The sequence below is a fragment of the Entelurus aequoreus genome, linkage group LG27 (assembly GCF_033978785.1).
Source record: "Entelurus aequoreus isolate RoL-2023_Sb linkage group LG27, RoL_Eaeq_v1.1, whole genome shotgun sequence".
Taxonomy (NCBI): Eukaryota; Metazoa; Chordata; class Actinopteri; order Syngnathiformes; family Syngnathidae; genus Entelurus; species Entelurus aequoreus.
This window is the reverse complement of record NC_084757.1, coordinates 3,813,528-3,831,635: the sequence shown is the minus strand read 5'-3', so window position 1 is coordinate 3,831,635 and position 18,108 is coordinate 3,813,528. Positions and strand designations below refer to the sequence as shown.

Sequence of the window (18,108 nt, the reverse complement as noted above, 5' to 3'; positions counted from 1 at the left end):
ATCATTTACACATTCAAGTTTGTGGGGAAAAAAGTGCATGAGAAATATATTTTTTTGAAAAGTCTAATGAACCAAAGATCATTTCAACTTGACAGGAAGACATTGTTCTTCACTTCATAAAAGGCGAGCATTATCATTTGGCCAGACTCGAGAAAAACAGGGAGGAAGTCACCAAATAAGGACATTAACTAAACTCAAGGAGGAACCAAATTACGAGACAACAAGAGCAAACTTTCTCACTTCTGATGTTGATACTGATATCAGCTTCAATCATACATTATTTTGTAGTGTGGCGTGTTACAAAAGGTTTGTGAAATTAGTCAAACATAGAACGACTAGGTACAAAATAAACACTAACGTGTTTATTATTAACCATCTGGAATGGACTTATGATGTCTTTAAGTTGAAGTGGAGTTGTAAATGTTTTTGTTGACAACTAGTGATCACAAAAATGAATTAATATAAGCTCATGACCCACATATGTTGAATGGTGCGGACACGTTTGTTACTGGCTACTTTCTTTTAAGCTTCTTCCCTGGAGTCTTTGTATGTGTGAGTAATATGCAACTATAATTATTTGCTACTTGGTTATATTGACAAATGTGCTGTTTTACCCTGCAGTATTGTTTAATTACTATTATGTATGTCTAGCTGGTGGTGGTATTGTGTGCTTAGCTGTTGTGTAGCTGCCAGCTCCTAGTAGCCTAACTTGTTTACCTTTTTGTAAATGACTTGACTAAAATAGAAGAAATGGTGTGTTTATTGGAGGGCATTTAGATGTTAACTGGCTGTCCAGCTTTGCACCAGTAAAAACGCTGCAGGACTGCTTGTATCGCACATGATATCACACACAAGTAAACATGCTGCAGGACTGCTTGTATCGCACATGATATCACACACACAAGTAAAGGCACAAAAAACAGGTCGGGTATAACACATTTATTTGTGCCTCTGGTTTGTGGTAGGAATGTCATCGACACAAAAGCAAAAAAGCGATCCACATATGCAAATTCAATACAAATACAATATCAAGCATATTTATTATTAAATCTCAAAAATATATTTACAAATACACGTTTATTTATACAATTTCTTGATTTATTTGTAAGTCACATTTTTATATTTATATATTTCATTTGTATATATTTTCAAATCTCCAAAATATATTTACAAATACGCATTTATTTATACAAATTATTTATTTGTACGTCACATTTGTATATTTATTAATATATGCATATGTATTAATATCATATTGATATATATAACTTGATGTGAGACAATTCTAGTTTTTATTTTTTTATTTTATAAACCTTTATTTATAAATTGCAAAATTTACAATAATAAATAATAATAGAAATAATAATCAAAATAAGTACAAAAACAGTACAAAACAGCGCCAGGGGGTTGTAAACTCAATAAAGTAACTAAAATAGAATGCAAAAAAAATAAAAATAAAATAAAAATTAGAAAGAAAAAAAAAAAAAATATATATATATATATATATATATATATATATATATATATATATATATATATATAAAACAAAGTGCACAGCCATAGGCTCACACAAGTTCAGTAAATAATTTAAATTTGGAACACAGCATCATCGTTTTCACAGCTTTTTGGTTGTTAGAGGTAGAGAGTGTTTTAACGTAGAGTTCTAATTCTATTTTTAAAGGCACAAAAAACAGGTTTCCATACATATAAGTGTATTTGTATTTATTTATTAATATTTTATCCATCCATCCATTTTCTACCGCTTGTCTCTATTGGGATAGCGGGGGGTGCTGGAGCCTATCTCAGCTGCATTCGGGCGGAAGGCGGGGCACACCCTGGACAAGTCGCTACCTCATCGCAGGGAACATATTCTAAGTAACAAAGACTTAATTTAGAGTTATTTGGACACTAGGGGAACATATTCTAAGTAACAAAGACTTAATTGTCAGGCTTGTCCCTTACAGTTTGGCTATGTTTTAGTTTTTCCTCTGCGTTTGTCTTTTGTTTCCTGTCTTTAGTTCCTGTCAGCACTCTTATTTTGGTTATTTCCTGATTGTCTCCCTGAGAGCTTTTTCCCCTCAGCTGTGGCTGATTGGCACCGGGCCACAGCTGGTGTCAATCAGCCAGCTGCTATTTGAACCTGCCTTCCCATCCAGTCTGTGCTGGATTATTGTCATTCCTACCTGTCGTGTGGATATCGTTACAGCTACTCACTGTCGTGCTACTACTTGTCCTTGTACCTGTCAACGTAGCAGTAAGCTGTTCCTGTTAGCTATTTGTAGTTTGCTCTTTTGTTTTGTGTTTTCTTGTTAGCCATTAGCTGTTTCCAGTTTTTCTGTTTGCTGGTTCCTGTTTTCAGTTTTGGCTATTCCTAGTTCCTGGTTTGTGTGTTTACCTTTTATTTTATAAACATTAAATCATGTTTTCCTGGACAATGCCTGCCGCCATCTCTGCATCTTGGGGTTCGTTCGTCACCTACAAACTCTGACAAATTTAGAGTTTTTTGGACACTAGGGGAACACTAAGTAACACAGACTTAATTTAGAGTTATTTGGACACTAGGGGAACATATTCTAAGTAACACAGACTTAATTTAGAGTTATTTGGACACTAGGGGAACATATTCTAAGTAACAAAGACTTAATTTAGAGTTTTTTGGACACTAGGGGAACATATTCTAAGTAACAAAGACTTAATTTAGAGTTATTTGGACACTAGGGGAACATATTCTAAGTAACACAGACTTAATTTAGAGTTATTTGGACACTAGGGGAACATATTCTAAGTAACACAGACTTAATTTAGAGTTATTTGGACACTAGGGGAACATATTCTAAGTAACAGACTTTTTAAATTTAGAGTTATTTGGACACAAGGGGAACATATTCTAAGAAACAAAGACTTAATTTAGAGTTATTTGGACACTAGGGGAACATATTCTAAGTAACAAAGACTTCATTTAGAGTTATTTGGACACTATGGGAACATATTCTAAGAAACAAAGACTTAATTTAGAGTTATTTGGACACTAGGGGAACATATTCTAAGTAACACAGACTTAGTTTAGAGTTATTTGGACACTAGGGGAACATATTCTAAGTAACAGACTTTTTTTATTTAGAGTTATTTGGACACTAACACAGACCTAATTTAGAGTTTTTTGGACACTAGGGGAACATATTCTAAGAAACAAAGACTTAATTTAGAGTTATTTGGACACTAGGGGAACATATTCTAAGAAACAAAGACTTAATTTAGAGTTATTTGGACACTAAGGGAACATATTCTAAGTAACACAAACCTAATTTAGAGTTTTTTGGACACTAGGGGAACATATTCTAAGAAACAAAGACTTAATTTAGAGTTATTTGGACACTAGGGGAACATATTCTAAGTAACAAAGACTTAATTTAGAGTTATTTGGACACTAGGGGAACATATTCTAAGTAACAAAGACTTAATTTAGAGTTATTTGGACACTAGGGGAACATATTCTAAGTAACAAAGACTTAATTTAGAGTTATTTGGACACTAAGGGAACATATTCTAAGTAACAAAGACTTAATTTAGAGTTATTTGGTTACATGCACCTGGGATAGGTTGATTGGCAACACTAAATTGGCCCTAGTGTGCGAATGTGAGTGTGAATGTTGTCTGTCTATCTGTGTTGGCCCTGCGATGAGGTGGCGACTTGTCCAGGGTGTACCCCGCCTTCCGCCCGATTGTAGCTGAGATAGGCTCCAGTGCCCCCCGCGACCCCGAAGGGAATAAGCGGTAGAAAATGGATGGATGGTGAGGGTTAGGGTTAGAGGGTTAGGGCCAGGGTTAGAGGGTTAGGCTTATAATAAGGCCATGCCGAATAAGGCATTAATAAGTAATTCATAATGATTAGTTAAGAGCCAATATGTTACTAATTTGCATGTTAATAAGCAACTAATTAATGGTGAATATGTTCCCCATACTAAAGTGTTACCATGTTTTTATACTTGTGCACAAAATGGACCGTGCATGAACATCACATCTCTCGTTTATGTTTTCCTTGGTAAACACTTGAACACAACATTCTTACTATGGATGTACTTAATAGACATTTGAACGCAACAATCTCGTTAATGTTTTACTTGGTAAACACTTGAACGCAACATTCTTACTATTGATCAACTTAGTAGACATTTGAATGCAACACTCTCGTTTATGTTTTACTTGGTAAACACTTGAACACAACATTCTTACTATGGATGTACTTAATAGACATTTGAACGCAACAATCTCGTTAATGTTTTACTTGGTAAACACTTGAACACAACATTCTTACTATGGATGTACTTGATAGACATTTGAACGCAACAATCTCGTTAATGTTTTACTTGGTAAACACATGAACGCAACATTCTTACTATTGATCAACTTAGTAGACATTTGAATGCAACACTCTCGTTTATGTTTTACTTGGTAAACATTTGAACACAACATTCTTACTTTTAATGTACTTAGTAGACATTTGAATGCAACACTATTATTTTACTTGGTAAACACTTGAACACACCATCCTTACTATTGATGTACTTAGTATAGAACGCAACACTCTCGTTTATGTTTTACTTGGTAAACACTTGAACACAACATTCTTACTATGGATGTACTTAATAGACATTTGAACGCAACAATCTCGTTAATGTTTTACTTGGTAAACACTTGAACACAACATTCTTACTATGGATGTACTTAATAGACATTTGAACGCAACAATCTCGTTAATGTTTTACTTGGTAAACACTTGAACGCAACATTCTTACTATTGGTCAACTTAGTAGACATTTGAATGCAACACTCTCGTTTATGTTTTACTTGGTAAACATTTCAATACAACATTCTTACTTCTAATGTACTTAGTAGACATTTGAATGCAACACTATTATTTTACTTGGTAAACACTTGAACACACCATCCTTACTATTGATGTACTTATAGTAGACATTTGAACGCAACACTCTCGTTTATGTTTTACTTGGTAAACACTTGAACACAACATTCTTACTATGGATGTACTTAATAGACATTTGAACGCAACAATCTCGTTAATGTTTTACTTGTAAACACTTGAACGCAACATTCTTACTATTGATCAACTTAGTAGACATTTGAATGCAACACTCTCGTTTATGTTTTACTTGGTAAACATTTGAACACAACATTCTTACTTCTAATGTACTTAGTAGACATTTGAATGCAACACTATTATTTTACTTGGTAAACACTTGAACACACCATCCTTACTATTGATGTACTTATAGTAGACATTTGAACGCAACACTCTCGTTTATGTTTTACTTGGTAAACACTTGAACACAACATTCTTACTATGGATGTACTTAATAGACATTTGAACGCAACAATCTCGTTAATGTTTTACTTGGTAAACACTTGAACGCAACAATCTTACTATTGATCAACTTAGTAGACATTTGAATGCAACACTCTCGTTTATGTTTTACTTGGTAAACATTTGAACACAACATTCTTACTTCTAATGTACTTAGTAGACATTTGAATGCAACACTATTATTTTACTTGGTAAACACTTGAACACACCATCCTTACTATTGATGTACTTAGTATAGACATTTGAACGCAACACTCTCGTTTATGTTTTACTTGGTAAACACTTGAACGCAACATTCTTACTATTGGTCAACTTAGTAGACATTTGAATGCAACAATCTCGTTTATGTTTTACTTGGTAAACATTTGAACACAACATTCTTACTTCTAATGTACTTAGTAGACATTTGAATGCAACACTATTATTTTACTTGGTAAACACTTGAACACACCATCCTTACTATTGATGTACTTAGTATAGAACGCAACACTCTCGTTTATGTTTTACTTGGTAAACATTTGAACACAACATTCTTACTTCTAATGTACTTAGTAGACATTTGAATGCAACACTATTATTTTACTTGGTAAACACTTGAACACACCATCCTTACTATTGATGTACTTATAGTAGACATTTGAACGCAACACTCTCGTTTATGTTTTACTTGGTAAACACTTGAACGCAACATTTTTACTATTGATGTACTTAATAGACATTTGAACGCAACAATCTCGTTAATGTTTTAATGTTCAAACAACAAAACCAACACAGTGCATATAAACTCACAACAAATTACACACCTGCAAACCAGTCAGCTGTTGCCATGTCCGTAATACGCCGATAGGGAGAAGTTTTTATTTACACGATGAGTCGGGTGTGTTTTGACCTCCGCCGAACCCCTAGGGTTCCATAGAACCCAGGTTAAGAACCACTTAATTATTATTATATATGTATTTATTTACCATGAATTGATTAACGTGGACCCCGACTCAAACAAGTTGAAAAACTTATTGGGGTGTTACCATTTAGTGGTCAATTGTACGGAATATGTACTGTACTGTGCAGTCTACTAATAAAACTCTCAAACAATTTGTATTAGAGTTGACCATGACGGTGTTTACCTCCGGGCCGGCAGGGGGCAGCACACGTCACGGTGTTCCGACGAGAGGACGCGTCCACCCTTTAAGACGTCACGCGTGTAATAGAAGAAGACGCTTGGCAGAGAGAGAGAGCGGAGGCTTTAATGGTTAGCTGTGGGTAAATCAGCCACTTGCAGCTACTAGCAGCCACGGTCCACTTGGCAGCCTCCAGTCCACGGCGATGCTTGGAGCTCCACGCGGGCTCGCACGGCGCCTTCTCCGATAGGCGAGCGACGCAGCGGGCATGGCGGGCCGGGAGGAGCAGGCTTGCGGCACCTCTCGCCATTTTTCACCCTCGAGAAAAGCACCGCGTCTGGGACTGTTGAGGATGTTATTTATTGCTTTTATCCACGCCACGCGGGCCAATCAACAAGGTGGGTCACTTTTTTTTTTGCCGCGAGTGTTTCGGAGTCCAAGCGAACAAACACTGGAACTTTCGGTTTACGGTGCGCTGTGCGGCTCTCTATGGCGTCAGTTGCTGATTACTGCAGCCGACCTGGCGCGTTCAAAATCGGCGCGGTGACACTGAAAGCTGGACGCTAGCTATATTTGGACGCGGACGTCAGCCGACGCGTTGTGTTGTCATGCAAGGCTATGTGATGCTAGCATGTCAGGCTATGTGATGCTAACATGTCAGGCTATGTGATGCTAACGTGTCAGGCTATGTGATGCTAGCATGTCAGGCTATGTGATGCTAGCATGTCAGGCTATGTGATGCTAACATGTCAGGCTATGTGATGCTAACATGTCAGGTTATGTGATGCTAACGTGTCAGGCTATGTGATGCTAACGTGTCAGGTTATGTGATGCTAACGTGTCAGGCTATGTGATGCTAACGTGTCAGGCTATGTGATGCTAACGTGTCAGGCTATGTGATGCTAACGCGTCAGGCTATGTGATGCTAACGTGTCAGGCTATGTGATGCTAACGTGTCAGGCTATGTGATGCTAACATGTCAGGCTATGTGATGCTAACGTGTCAGGCTATGTGATGCTAACGTGTCAGGTTATGTGATGCTAACATGTCAAGGCTATGTGATGCTAACATGTCAAGGCTATGTGATGCTAACATGTCAAGGCTATGTGATGCTAACGTGTCAGGCTATGTGATGCTAACGTGTCAAGGCTATGGAATGCTAACGTGTCAGGTTATGGAATGCTAACGTGTCAGGTTATGTGATGCTAACGTGTCAGGTTATGTGATGCTAACATGTCAAGGCTATGTGATGCTAACATGTCAGGTTATGTGATGCTAACATGTCAGGCTATGTGATGCTAACATGTCAGGCTATGTGATGCTAACGTGTCAGGCTATGTGATGCTAACGTGTCAGGCTATGTGATGCTAACGTGTCAAGGCTATGGAATGCTAACGTGTCAGGTTATGTGATGCTAACATGTCAAGGCTATGGAATGCTAACGTGTCAGGTTATGTGATGCTAACATGTCAGGTTATGTGATGCTAACATGTCAGGTTATGTGATGCTAACATGTCAAGGCTATGTGATGCTAACATGTCAGGTTATGTGATGCTAACGTGTCAAGGCTATGGAATGCTAACGTGTCAGGTTATGGAATGCTAACGTGTCAGGTTATGTGATGCTAACATGTCAAGGCTATGTGATGCTAACATGTCAGGTTATGTGATGCTAACATGTCAGGCTATGTGATGCTAACGTTTCAGGCTATGTGATGCTAACGTGTCAAGGCTATGGAATGCTAACGTGTCAGGTTATGTGATGCTAACATGTCAAGGCTATGTGATGCTAACGTGTCAAGGCTATGTGATGCTAACGTGTCAAGGCTATGGAATGCTAACGTGTCAGGTTATGTGATGCTAACATGTCAGGTTATGTGATGCTAACATGTCAGGTTATGTGATGCTAACATGTCAAGGCTATGTGATGCTAACATGTCAGGTTATGTGATGCTAACATGTCAGGTTATGTGATGCTAACATGTCAGGCTATGGGATGCTAACGTGTCAAGGCTATGTGATGCTAACGTGTCAGGTTATGTGATGCTAACATGTCAGGTTATGTGATGCTATCGTGTCAAGATAGGATAGGATAGGTCTTTTATTTTCATTGCACAAGTACAACGGAACTTTGTTTTCAGCACACGCTGATGAGTCGCCACAAGGCGCTGCCAACATCCTACAGGAATTTAGTTTGGAACTTAGGAAAGTGTTAGTTTGAATGTCCAGGATGAGCGGAATGTGTTGATGTTGGAATAGTTTGAATAGGTTACAAAATGTGGTAATTGTGCAACTTCGAAAAATATCCCATTCATTTCAATGGGAACTTCCTGGAAATTTGGGGAAAAGCGGGATTTAAAAAAAAATGATTGGGAGCATGAATTTCCTGAATGAGCTAAATTGGTTGTTGTTGGAATTGTTTAAATCGGGCAATAAATGTTGAAGTAGGGAATTTTGGGAAAATTGGGAATTTTTTTTTAACTTGGAAGAAGGGTAGTTTGAATGTCCAGAATGAGTTAAATGTGTTAAAGGTAGACTGGGTTGAAGAATGTGGGAATTGTGGAAGTTTGAAAAATGGACAATTCATTTTGAATGGGAAAAAACGCCCCCCCCCCCAAAAAAAAAAGGAATTATGGGAAATCCGGAATTTTTTTACAATTGTTGAAGTAGAGCACACAGTTCCTGAACAGGCAGAATATTTTGAATTTTGAACGGTTTGAATCTTATGAAAAATGTGGGAATTGTGGAACTTTGAACTTTGTTCCATTGATTTCAATGGGAATTTCAGAAAAAATTGGGAATTTCGGGAAAAGCAGGAATTTCTTGAATGAAACTTGAATGGTCTGAATGAGTTGAAATTGTTGTTGACATTTTTCAAATCGGTGGAGAAATGTTGAAGTATTAACATGTTGAATTGAGAAATGGTATTACCGAATTTTGGGAAAACCAAACATTTTTCCAGTTCAAAAAACAACTTTGTTTTTTGTCCTGATTAAGAGGAGTGTTTTGACGGGGGAACAGTTGAAATGCGTTGAAAAATGTGGAAGGAGTAGTCTCCAGAAAAAAGGGTTCGAATAGGGCTTTGGAAAAGCAGGAACTCTGGAAAATCCTGGAATTTTTTTGAACTTGGAAAAGGGGAAGTTTAAATTTCCAGAATAGTGGAATGTGTTGAAGGTGGAATGGATTGAATAGGTTGAACAATGTGGAAATGATGGAAGTTTGAAAAATGGCCAATTCATTTTGAATGGGAAAAATGTCCTGGAAAACCTGGAATTCTGGAAAATATGGGAATTTTGGAATTTGTCAAGGGAAAGCCCGCGATTCCTGAATAGGCTGAAGAGTTTGAAGTTGGAACGGTTTGAATGGGGTGAAAAATGTGGAAGGTAGAGCCTGCCAAAATCTGGGGAATAATAATAATAATAAGTTGAAGAAAAAGACACATTTTGGTGTAGAAAACCACAAACACAATTATCAAAACATGTACAGAAACAATACAAAAACAGTACAAAACAATGATGCCAGGGGGACTGTACGTTTAATTTTTTTAAAAATTTTTCAAAACCTTTATAATATTCAATATTTATATATAATCAAAGAAATAATAATCAAATCAAGTACAGAAACAGTACAAAACAGCACAAGGGGGTTGTAAACTCAATAAAGCAACTAAAGGAGAAAGCAAAATATATATATGTGAGTAAAGCCATAGGCTCACACAAGTTCCGTAAATCAGTGTTTTTCCACCTTTTTTGAGCCAAGGCACATTTTTTGCGTTGAAAAAATCCAGAGGCACACCACCAGCAGAAATCATTAAAAAAGAAACTCAGTTGACAATAAAAAGTCGTTGTCGCAATTGTTGGATACGACTTTAAAGCATAACCAAGCATGCATCACTATAGCTCTTGTCTCAAAGTAGGTGTACTGTCACCACCTGTCACATCACACCCTGACTTATTTTGAGTTTTTTGCTGTTTTCCGGTGTGTAGAGTTTTAGTTCTTGTCTTGCGCTCCTATTTTGGTGGCTGTTCCTGTTTTGTTGGTGTTTTCCTGTAGTGGTTTCATATCTTCCTTTGAGCGATATTCCCCGCATCTAGTTTGTTTTAGCAATCAAGAATATTTCAGTTGTTTTTATCCTTCTTTGTGGGGACATTGTTGTCATGTTCAAATGTACAATGTGGACGCCGTCTTTGCTCCACAGTAAGTCTTTGCTGTCGTCCAGCATTCTGTTTTTGTTTACTTTGTAGCCAGTTCAGTTTTAGTTTCGTTCTGCATAGCCTTCCCTAAGCTTCAATGCCTTTTCTCAGGAGCACTCACCTTTTTGTTTATTTTTGGTTTAAGCATTAGCTACCGGCTGCCACCTACTGATATGGAAAAGTATTACACGGTTACTTGGCCGAGCTCTAGACAGCACAGACACTCAACAACAACACATCATTTGCAGACTATAATTATTGGTTTGCAAACAATATTTTTAACCCAAATAGGTGAAATTAGATAACAGTGGTTGAAAAACACTGCCATAAATAATCCAAATTTGGAGCACAGCATCATAGTTTTCACAGCTTTTTGGTTGTAGAGGTAGAAAGCATTTTAAAGTAAATTTCTAATTATTTTTTAAGGCACAAAAAGCAGGTCGGGTATTGAGAAACTTACATTTATGAATATAAAACCTAGCCAATAGTATAATGAGGTTGCAAAGGTAAAATTCCTTTTCAAATGTTTCATACTGTGTAAATCCAAATAGCACATCTTTAAAACAGAGCACAAATGTGTCATGAATATTATCCAGGATGAAAGGACAGATAGTGATGGAGTGCTTTCACAAGTCCAAAACAGGTGGTAAACAGTCTCTGGATGCATGTTACGTAAGGTGCAGCTAACATCAATGTCCTTCACAGTCTTTACAGGGTAATAACTATGAATGATTTTGAAAGAAATCTTAAACTTTGTTGGTAAGTAAATACCTGTTAGGAAGAGACCACGTTTTGACCCGGCAGATGTCATTCACAACATTATTCCAGAACGCAATTACATAGGAGACAGACAACACAATCATTTTGGAATAAGCTGCGGATTTTTCTGTAATTTTTCCGATTAAAACAAAGTTTTCGCTAGCGTCATGGCTACCTCCAGGCTTGTCTTCCCGACGTGTCACGGTGGCTGACAGCCACAAGTCAGGTGGCGGTAGTCCGTGTAAACGTGGCCCAGCGTTTTGATTTTGACCCCTGGGAATTGTTCCAGATTGGCAGGCAAATCGCGGGGGGGGGGATGTTGGACGAGTGACAGCCGTGTGGCATGTCTGCACGGGCTCGGGTGTCCGCCTGTCAGGTCACACTGATCCGCGGCCACTCGAGCGGACAGCTGCCGGCCACGTCCGAGATAAGCTCCGTGTCAACTCTGGAAGCTGGCCACGGCTTCTTAAAAAAACAAAACGTGTTAAGGGAAATTAAAGGAAGAAACATTATGGGAATAACGGATGTTTAGCGTAATGATGATGCAGGTTTAGCAGCCGTGACGTGTTAAGCGCTAATTGTTCCTTACTGCGGGGATTTACCAAAGTCAGGAGGAGTGACATGTGAGCTAAAGAAAACAAATCAAAAGCCATGATTGTCTTTCCTGCGAAATCCACTTTTTATGTTCGGTGCGGGCGATATGGCTGAAAACTGCCTCACGATATAAGTTTTTCATATTGGTTGACTGTTCATTCTATGACCGATGAGGAAAATATGGACCAAGTTGTTCATTCTATGACCGATGAGGAAAATATGGACCAAGTTGTTCATTCTATGACCGATGAGGAAAATATGGACCAAGTTGTTCATTGTATGACTGATGAGGAAAATATGGACCAAGGAGAAAAATATATTAAATGTAAAAAAAAATATTTCAAATGTAACTTTCCTCTGATTACAACCCCTCATCTCTCAAGGCAGAAAGAATATCAATCAATCAATGTTTATTTATATAGCCCTAAATCACAAGTGTCTCAAAGGGCTGCACAAGCCACAACGACATCCTTGGTACAGAGCCCACATACGGGCAAGGAAAAACTCACCCCAGTGGGACGTCGATGTGAATGACTATGAGAAACCTTGGAGAGGACAGCATAGGGGAGACCGAAAGCAATGGATGTCGAGTGGGTCTGACATAATATTGTGAAAGTCCAGTCCACAGTGGATCCAACACATCAGCGAGAGTCCAGTCCATAGTGGGGCCAGCAGGAAACCGTCCCGAGCGGAGACGGGTCAGCAGCGCAGAGTTGTCCCCAACCGATGCACAGGCTAGCGGTCCACCCGGGGTCCCGACTCTGGACAGCAAGCACTTCATCCATGGCCACCGGACCTGTGCAACCCCCCCCTCCAAGGAAGAGGGGAGCAGAGGAGAGAAGAAAAGAAACGGCAGATCAACTGGTCTAAAAATATATCAACAGATAATATGTCAACAGAAGCATGGACAACAATCATCCATCCATCCATTTTCTACCGCTTGTCTCTTTTGGGGTTGCGGGGGATGCTGGAGCCTATCTCAGCTGCATTCGGGCGGAAGGCGGGGTACACCCTGGGCAAGTCGCCACCTCATCACAGGGCCAACACAGATAGACAGCATTCACACTCACATTCACACACCAGGGACCATTTAGTGTTGCCAATCAACTGATTGATTGATTGATTGAAACTTGTATTAGTAGATTGCACAGTACAGTACATATTCCGTACAATTGACCACTAAATGATAACACCCCAATAAGTTTTTCAACTTGTTTAAGTCGCGGTCCACGTTAATCAATTCATGGTAGATGGTAGAACTAGCACGGTGGAACAGGGGTTAGTGCATGTGCCTCACAATACGAAGGTCCTGATTAGTCCTGAGTTCAATCCCGGACTTGGGATCTTTCTGTGTGGAGTTTGCATGTTCTCCCCGTGACTGCGTGGGTTCCCTCCAAGTACTCCGGGTTCCTCCCACCTCCAAAGACATAAGTAAGTGTGTGAAAAATACAACTCACTATAACGCTGAATTAGTGGGAGCCCTGTGGACTTGTTTCTTTGCAATGAGATGCAGATGGAAATCAGCCTTTGGCTACAATCTGTGACATTTTTATTTTCTGTGTTTATTAATGTGCACAAAGTTATAACAAATGGCAACTTCAAAAGAGGAGTTGTATTGTACAACTATAAACAAGATTATTGGTGTGTCTAGTGGGACAGGCGAAAGTAAAGTCGAAGAAAATGCAGTCGTTTATAAATTATTGGTAACACTTTAGTATGGGGAACATATTCACCATTAATTAGTTGCTTATTAACATGCAAATTAGTAACATATTGGCTCTTAATTAGTCATTATTAAGTACTTAATAATGCCTTATTCTGCACGGCCTTATTATACAACCAGTAACCCTAACTCTAACACTACCCCTAACCAAAAAACTGTAAATTAAGTCTTTGTTACTTAAAATTAGGGATGATGTTTGATAAGAAATTATCGAGTTCGAGCCTGTTATCGAATCCTCTTATCGAACTGATTCCTTATCGATTCTCTTATCGAGTCCAGATAGGTGGTTGTATATGGAAAAAAACACACAATATTTGGTTTAACAAAAGCTCACTTTTATTATATAACAAAACAATTTAATGTAATAAATAAATAAATATTGACTGTTACCCCCCTAAAAAATAAAATAAAATAAATAAATATTGACTGTTGTTACCCAAAGTATATTAAGTGGGATTTTTTCAGAAAAACAAATATATACAGTAACACAAAAACAACCTGTCTCTGTGATCACTATAGGTGTATAAATAATAATATAGTGTTAAATCAAATCAAGCCCTTGGGCACAAAACTGAAAATAATACAGCTTTCCAAAAAGTGCAATTCTGCTGCTATTTGACATAACTGTTTGTTATGATGCTTTGACATTTTTGCACTTTGACATTTTTGCACTTTATTTCTTTATTGAAAGAAAATTCTATGAAGAGAAAAGTTCTTTGCAAATGTGGATACAATGCTAAAAAAATGAAAAGTTAAAGCTAAAAAAAGAAATACACTTTGAGTTAACATTATTTCCTTATATGGGGAAAGATGTTATGAGCTAGGGAACATAACAACTACACTACCCAGCATGCAACGGGAGTGAGAGCATGCGCGGTAGCCCCGAAAAGTGTTGTTGCATATCGTCACCCGGCAGCTAAGAATGAGCACGCTGTAAAAGTAAACGTCAAGAACTCAGCCAACACGCCTCGTATGCATTATTTATAATTAGACAGACAACACATATACAGTGTGATTTGGTTTTGTTTACAAGGAAAGAAAAACGAAAGTTAAAAAAGGGAGATGTCATATATGTATGTGCTGCGGTTGCGTTAAGAATGTTGCGACAGCTGCCGTAAAGGAGGTACGTTGCTAGCCTGGTTGCTATGTTTCCGGTTGGTCGTAAAAGTGTTCGTCATGTGTTTGTACCCTGCTCAAATCTCTCAGTAAAGTTATTCATTGGATTATACCTTTTGTTTTGAACTTTATTACACCTTGGAGCGCTTTTTCCCGTCCATTTTGTTCCTGCTTTCGCTATCTGCGCCTAATGACTGAGCTACGTGACGCCATTTCTGGTCGGGACGGGATTCGTTCCCAGGGATTCGAATAAAGAACCAACTCTTTTTCTTTACTATAGTGGTCTCGATAACGGGTACCGGTTCTCAAAAAGGGATTCGAGTCCGAGGACTCGGTTCTTTTCTTATCGAACAACCGAGAAAACCGGTTTCGAGTATCATCCCTACTTAAAATATGTTCCCCTAGTGTCCAAATAACTCTTAATTAAGTGTTTGTTACAAAGAATATGCTCCCCATACTAAAGTGTTACCAAATTATTTTGTGTTTCTCTGCGGCCCGGTAGCAAATGTGTCAAGGACCGTTGGTTGGGGACCACTGGTCTATACCGTGCTACTAGAACACGTTTTCACAATATAACTACGGCATTTCAACAAAATACATTATTTTGCAGAAAACGCACTGATGAAAATTAGAGAACAACAATGACTAAAGCATGGATTAAGATTTCAACTAAATTTTCTGAAGGTTATAACAGTCACCATGTGGTGTGAATTTAGCACATCTTGGGCCACAGGACAGCACGAGTCTCTCACACCGCTCCGGTGTGTTTTTTGGTCCACTCTTCCAGTCTACTCCAAAGTTCGGGGATTGCAGTGGATTTCTTGGCCGTAACTTTGTCGCCATGGATTTTCCAGAGGTTCTCCATTGGGCTGAGTTCAGGACTCTGGGCAGGCCCTGTGATCATTTCAATGTTTTCAGTTCCAATGAACCGCTTTCCCCGTTTGGCTGTGTGACACGGAGCGTTGTATTGCATGAACACTCTGGGGCTGATTGGGTGATGGACGCAGGGAAGGAACCATACGTTGTTGAAGAAGGTGCCGGTAAACATCGCATTCATTCTGCCACGTAGCTGTATAAAAGACCCAACTCCTGCTTCTCCACCTTTCACTGACTTCTTTACAGACTTTGGCTCCGGGCTTTCTCCAGTTTTGTCGCCGAACATAAATGTTTCCAATCCAACCCAAATAAATTAAGCTTTCATCACTGAAGTGAACTTTGGACCAGTCCTCTGTCCACACAACATGCTCTTCAGCAAAGCTTAGTCCAGCCTTTTGATTCTTTCTGCTAATGAGAGGTTCGGTCACTGCAGTCTGGGTTTTTAGTCCAAATGCTCCTAAATGTTGAGGCACTGTATGACAAGACAGTTCCTTACCCTGTTCAGCGCTGAACTGGCGGGTAATTCCAGCTCGTGTGGAAACTATTGCCCATTGAGATCTTCTGCAGTATGATGTATTTATTTGTCTTTGGTGGACGACCAGTCTTCTTGGATGGGTTTGTGATGTTGTAAAGATTCAATATTCTTAAAGTCACAGATTTGGAACGACCAACTTGTCTTGCTATGGATGATGGGGGTCATCCCTTTGGCCTTCATCTGGACAAGCTACTGCCGGAGGCTTTCAGTCATTTTCGAACGGCCCATCATCTTGCAGAGTCTGAAACACGGAAGTTAGGCTGCCAGTTAAAGGCCTACTGAAATGAATTTTTTTTATTTAAACGGGGATAGCAGATCTATTCTATGTGTCATACTTGATCATTTCGCGATATTGCCATATTTTTGCTGAAAGGATTTAGTATAGAACAACGACGATAAAGATTGCAACTTTTGGTATCTGATAAAAAAAAGGCTTGCACCTACCGGAAGTAGCGTGACGTAGTCAGTTGAACATATACGCAAAGTTCCCTATTGTTTACAATGATGGCCGCATGAAGTGAGAGAGATTCGGACCGAGAAAGCGACAATTTCCCCATTAATTTGAGCGAGGATGAAAGATTTGTGGATGAGTAAAGTGCAAGTGAAGGACTAGTGGGGAGTTGAAGCTATTCAGATAGGGAAGATGCTGTGAGAGCCGGGGGTGACCTGATATTCAGCTGGGAATGACTACAACAGTAAATAAACACAAGACATATATATACTCTATTAGCCACAACACAACCAGGCTTATATTTAATATGCCACAAATTAATCCTGCATAAAAACACCTGCGTGTTTGTTATGCTAGCTCCTAGCTCCTCTGCTAGCTCCTAGCTCCATAGAACACGCCAATACAATTCAAACACCTGATCAACACACACAATCACTCAGCCCAAAAGACAGTTTACCTAACCCAAGGTTCATAAAGCTTATATATTTTTAAAAAGTTACGTACGTGACGCGCACATACGGTCAAGTTATCGAATGTTTAGCAGCCAAGGCTGCATACTCACGGTACCTGATATTCAGCTGGGAATGACTACAACAGTAAATAAACACAAGACATATATATACTCTATTAGCCACAACACAACCAGGCTTATATTTAATATGCCACAAATTAATCCTGCATAATAACACCTGCGTGTTTGTTATGCTAGCTCCTAGCTCCTCTGCTAGCTCCTAGCTCCATAGAACACGCCAATACAATTCAAACACCTGATCAACACACACAATCACTCAGCCCAAAAGACCGTTCACCTAACCCAAGGTTCATAAAGCTTATATATTTTTAAAAAGTTACGTACGTGACGCGCACGTAAGGTACGGTACGTGTTATGCTAGCTCCTAGCTCCTCTGCTAGCTCCTAGCTCCATAGAACACGCCAATACAATTCAAACACATGATCAACACACACAATCACTCAGCCCAAAAGACCGTTCACCTAACCCAAGGTTCATAAAGCTTATATATTTTAAAAAAGTTACGTACATACGCAAAAAAAAAGCCAAAGCTGCATACTCACAGTAGCACGTCTGCGTCTTTGTCATCCAAATCAAAGTAATCCTGGTAAGAGTCTGTGTTGTCCCAGTTCTCTACAGGCGTCTGTGTATCCAAATCAAAAGTCCTCCTGGTTAGAGTCTCTGTTATCCGAGTTCTTCCATCTTGACTGCATCTTTCGGGAATGTAAACAAAGAAGCGCCGGCTGTGTACTGTTGTGGCTGACTACGTTCGAAAAATACGTCCATTTCGCACCGACAACTTTCTTCTTTGCTTGCTTGGCTTCCTTCTCCATAATGCAATGAACATGAT

The 18,108-nt window shown here is 38.9% G+C and overlaps 1 protein-coding gene across 4 annotated transcripts in view; it reads left to right on the top strand.

Annotated features, from left to right (window-relative positions):
- tmem131 (transmembrane protein 131) overlaps positions 1–18,108 on the top strand; it is a 148,190-nt gene that overhangs the window by 16,595 nt on the left and 113,487 nt on the right. The window contains exon 1 of one of the 4 annotated variants that reach the window (XM_062039123.1): positions 6,577–6,899. The exons of the other annotated variants lie outside the window; for them this stretch is intronic. Coding sequence (XP_061895107.1) covers positions 6,770–6,899 — 130 coding nt within the window. The 5' untranslated portion in view covers positions 6,577–6,769. Of the gene's footprint in view, positions 1–6,576; positions 6,900–18,108 lie in introns of those variants that run through there. 4 annotated transcript variants of the gene reach the window in all.